The sequence below is a fragment of the Sciurus carolinensis genome, chromosome 1, assembly GCF_902686445.1.
Source record: "Sciurus carolinensis chromosome 1, mSciCar1.2, whole genome shotgun sequence".
Lineage (NCBI taxonomy): Eukaryota > Metazoa > Chordata > Mammalia > Rodentia > Sciuridae > Sciurus > Sciurus carolinensis.
Genome location: NC_062213.1, coordinates 116,253,564 through 116,258,434, shown reverse-complemented (window position 1 = coordinate 116,258,434; position 4,871 = coordinate 116,253,564). Strand labels below are relative to the sequence as shown.

Genomic DNA, 4,871 nt, shown 5'->3' with positions numbered 1-4,871 from the left:
TTGCCTAGTATTCCTGATAAAAGAAAACCTATCTTGCCAATATCCACAGAGAGTTTTAGGCACTGGAATATTTTGTAATCCTTTGATTTCTGTTCTTATTGAAACCCATATTATCAATACAATGAATAAATAAGTAGAAAATACTTTGAAAACTAGCATCCTGTCACAAAGATAGTTACTTCACTTACAATTTCTCACATAAAATGATAACTGAGATAGATTCTGTTTCAGAGGCCTATATGTTTGGGAATGCAGTTTGTGACTCTTGATAAATACTGTCACAAAATCTATTTTTTCTAGAGAAAACATGTGAATTGAGCATTAAAAACACTATTTAGTCAATCCAACACATACTCACAAAGTTGTTATGACCTTAAAACATTCAATAATATACTATAGAGAGCTTTCCATTGACTTCAAGCTTTTTGGTTTTAAGTTATGTTTGTTTCAATGTCATGAATCATCTTATTCACTAGTAATTTTTCCCCTTTAGGCAAACTGTGTTCTTTGAAAAGTGAATATGCCATATTAAAATGGAATTTCCAGTGCTCAGAACCCGATGACAACTTCTTTATGTAACAATGGGGCTGGGGCCTTCCGATGATTCCCATTGGTGTCTGGATCAGTGGGTGAGTCCATTGTTTCCAGAGCCACAGGCCTGGTAACAAGCTCACCCTCATGGATTCCCAGGAGGAGGACTTTGGCCTTTCAGGCACTTGGATCCTCCTGTACTTTGGATGCATGGGGCTGTGTTCTGTGCTAACTGTCTGCTGCATGACGTTTCTCCATTGGAGGAAGAAGGTGCGGCGGGAGAGGCGAGCCCAGCAGTGGGTGGAGGTGATGAAGGCCGCCAGCTTCCCTTACTGTCCACACCTCTATTGGATAAACAAGAGGCGGCGTTGTGGGTTGAATGCGGCAATCACCATAGCCCCTCCCGAGGCAGCTACCAACCCTGAGTTTAAAGTGGACATTCCGGATTCGACGTGGGAGTCAGACACCTCTGAAGGCGACGGTTATGCCTCCAGAGGAAGAAGCCCCTACACGGAGTCCCCTGGTCTGCATCAACCTGCTCTGGTGGTCCCAGAGCGGCCCCTGTCTATTCGGACGCCGCAGCGCCGGATCAGATCCCCACTCGCGATTCCCACCTTTCGGGAGAGACCCGTTACCCCACCCCTCCGCAACCCAGCTCCGCGGCTTCACCACTCTGCCTCCTACCTGTTGTCCTGTCCTCAAAGGAACGTGCACTTCTGTTCCCTCCCCACGCTGGACTGTGGGGTGAACTGTTCCAGTGAGAAGCCTTTTGTGCCAGATCTTCAGCTTCCTCTCACTGAAGGTGGGAGCTTCAGGGGCGAGGATTAATAGTGGAAAATGGGAAATGACAGCCCATTTGTATGTTATGTTGTTAAAGGTTTTCGAAAAGTAAAAATAAATAAATAAATAAATAAAACTTTTCTTTTAAAAAATGCAATGTAATGTTTAAAAACGTATTTGTTCTTGGTGCTTATTAAACTTAGAGTGCTATCCATGCTCCTTACCTAGTCATATTGTGGCAGTATATTTCTAGGAATAAAAATTAATATGTACAATCAATGAGGATAGGGACTGGGTTTTCACACAAAGGACAATGCCCTCATAGAACATTGCTCAATGAATATTTGTTGAGTGACTAATGAACAGATGGGTTTGAATACTGGTTCTATTGGTAAGTAGTAATAGTAATATCTGTCTTATCGAAATGTTTTGGTCAACTCTTGCATATATAACTCAATCTATCATACTCCCTTAGGTATTCCTTTTTTTGGTTGTTGATGGACCTTTATTTTATTTATTTATTTTTATGTGGTGCTGAGGATCCAACCCAGTGCTTCATATGAGCTAGGCAAGCACTCTACCACTGAGCCACAACTCCAGCCCCACTTAGGCATTCCTTTGGATAAGTGTTGTATAAAATTCCATGTTTTGTCTGTTAATGCCTGTGGTACTTTGAACTATCATTTTTTTTTATCTGTTATACATCATTGTCTGAGTCTGTGAACTTCATATAATTAATTTACTCTACTATCTCCAAGATTCTTCAAAGAAATCTCTTTGACTTGGTACTTACTTGATCCAAGCAGTTTTGTGTTTTCTAGAATCCCATACCTAAAAAGGCATGTGTATGTGTGTGTGTGTGTGTGTATGTGTGTGAATCTCTCTTTATATATTGCTACCTCATATATACCAATATATATAAGTATAGGTATAAGAAAATAAATGTTGATTTAGGAAAAATGTCGATTTTTTTTTTAAGCAAGGGATAGAATGAACTGTAACCTAATCTTGAATTTTACTATCGTTAGAGACATGAAATTTGAGTATAGCCAACTCATTTAAGTCCATTTTTTAGTAAAAATAGCAAATAATTGGGGTAGAAAGTGGAACGCAAATTGGGGTTACCTTGTGGGAAATATGCATGCAGTATTTTCATGCTGATTCAAAGATCCACTTGAGATGAAAACAACGGTGTTGCCGAAGATGCAGTGGACAAATTCAGAATCCTGCTTCTGTTATGACATTTTTGTATCAGACAATATTTTTAAATCCTTTGAAAAGTATCACTAATTAAATATAATCAATAATAGTCCAGATTACTGTTTCAAATCAATAAAAGGAGGGTGACTGGAAAAAGAAATGCCTGAAGAAAAATGTGACTCTAAAACATATATGCACTGCTATGGTTCAAAATGAATCTATTCTGCTTCTAGGGAAAGGACATAAATGTTAATATAAGAAATAATTATTTTTGGTAACTGTTCCTTTCTAGACATCTTGTAATCCTGCCATGTCAGAAGATCATTTATTTCTGCAGTCTTAATTTTAAAGTATTCAAAAACAAGGATCTTTTAAGTGTTCCTCACACTGGAACTTTGAAGATATGTGAAGCAAACTGCAAAGATTTATGTTGTTCAGTGGTATTGCTGAATCAAGTTGACATCTTGATCAATTAAACGTTTCACAACAGCTCAGTTTTCACTCTTAATGAATTTTGTATCCAAGAGACTCAAATAATTCATACCTACTTGGAGTGTCTGTCAGAGGAGTAAAGAAGGCATGGGGACCATCACAATTCACATTGCAAGGTTTTGTTAAGTTTTAACCAATTTTTTTCTTGATATAAATTAACAGATATTTATTGAGATTTCATTATATGCCCAGGTTCCATGCTAAGGGCTTTACATACATCCTCTCATTTAAGAAATTAAAAATCTGAAGATAAAAGTGTTGAGGGAAACTAAGTCTATATATTTTTTATTTTATTTTTTATTAGACTGCATTTTGATTCATTATATACACAATGGGATACATCATGTTTTTTCTATTGTTGTGCATGATGTAGATTCATATCATTCTTGTAATCATACAAGTACATAGGCTAATGATGTCTGTCTCATTCCACCATTTTTCATACCCCTCCTCATTTCCCTCTGCATAATCTAATGTTCCTGCATTCTTCTCTCACCCCCTATATCCCCACCCCTATTACATATCACCAACCAGTTGTCAGGGAAAATATTTGGTCTTTGGTTTTTTTGGGACTGATTTATTTTACTTAGCATTATATATTCCAATTCCATCCATATTTATCTGTAAATGCCATAATATCATTCTCCTTTATGACTGAATAATATTCCATTGTGTATATATACCACAGTTTTTTTCCTTTTATCTATTGAAGGGCATTCTAGGTTGGTTCCACAATCTAGCTATTGTCAATTGAGCTGCTATAAACATTGATGCGGCTGTGTTACTGTAGTATGATAATTTTAAGTCCTTTGGGTATAAACCAAGGAGTGGGATAAGTGGGTCAAAAGTTGGGTCCATTCCAAGTTTTCCGAGGATTCTCCACACTGCTTTCCAGAGTGGCTGCACCAATTTGCAACTCCATCAGCAATGTAGAAGTGTGCCTTTTTCCCTACATTCACACCAATCAACATCTATTATTGTTTGTGTTCTTGATAATAGCCATTCTAATTGGACTAAAATGAAACCTTAGATTTGTTTTAATTTGCATTCCTCTAATTACTAGAGTTGTTGAACACTTCTTCATATATTTATTAATCACATATATATCTTCTTCTGTAAAGTGTCTGTCCAGTTCCTTGGCCCATTTATTGATTGGGTTCTTTGTATTTTGGGTGTAAAATTTTGTAAGTTCTTTAAAAATTTTGGAGTTTAGTGCTCTATCTGAAGTACATGTGGAAAAGATTTTCTCCCACTCTGTAGTCTCACTTTTCACATTCTTGATTGTATTCTTTGCTGAGAAAAAACTTTTTAGTTTAAATTCATCCCATTGATTGATTCTTGCTTTGATTTCTTGTGCTTTGGGAGTCTTATTAAGGAAGTCTGATCCTAAGCCAACATCATGAAGATTTGGGCCTACTTTGTTTTCTATTTGGTGCAGGATTTCTAGTCTAATTCCTAAATCCTTGATCCATTTTGAGTTGAATTTTGTGCAGGGTGAGAGGTAGAAGTTTAATTTCATTTTATTACATATGAATTTCCAGTTTTGCCAGCACCATTTGTTGAACAGACTATCTTTTCTCCATTGTAGGTTTTTGGCACCTTTGTCTAGCATGTGGTAATTCTATTTATATGGGTTTGTCTCTGTGTCTTCCATTCTGTACCATTGGTCTGCCTGTCTATTTTGGTGTCAGTACCATGCTGTTTTTGTTACTATTGCTCTGGAGTACAGTTTAGGTTCTAGTATTGTGATACCTCCTGCTTCACTTTTTCTGCTCAGGATCATTTTGGCTATATGAGGTCTCTTATTCTTCCAGATGAAGTTCATGATTGCTTTTTCTATTTCTATGAGGAATGTCATTGGGATTTTA

General features: G+C 37.0%; 1 protein-coding gene across 1 annotated transcript; it reads left to right on the top strand.

The window, feature by feature from the left end:
* Positions 1-678: 678 nt before the first annotated feature.
* On the top strand, positions 679-1,359 carry LOC124991954 (testis-expressed protein 38-like). Its single transcript, XM_047562944.1, has one exon. The coding sequence runs from the start codon at positions 679-681 to the stop codon at positions 1,357-1,359; it is 681 nt and encodes a 226-aa protein (XP_047418900.1).
* Positions 1,360-4,871: the final 3,512 nt, after the last annotated feature.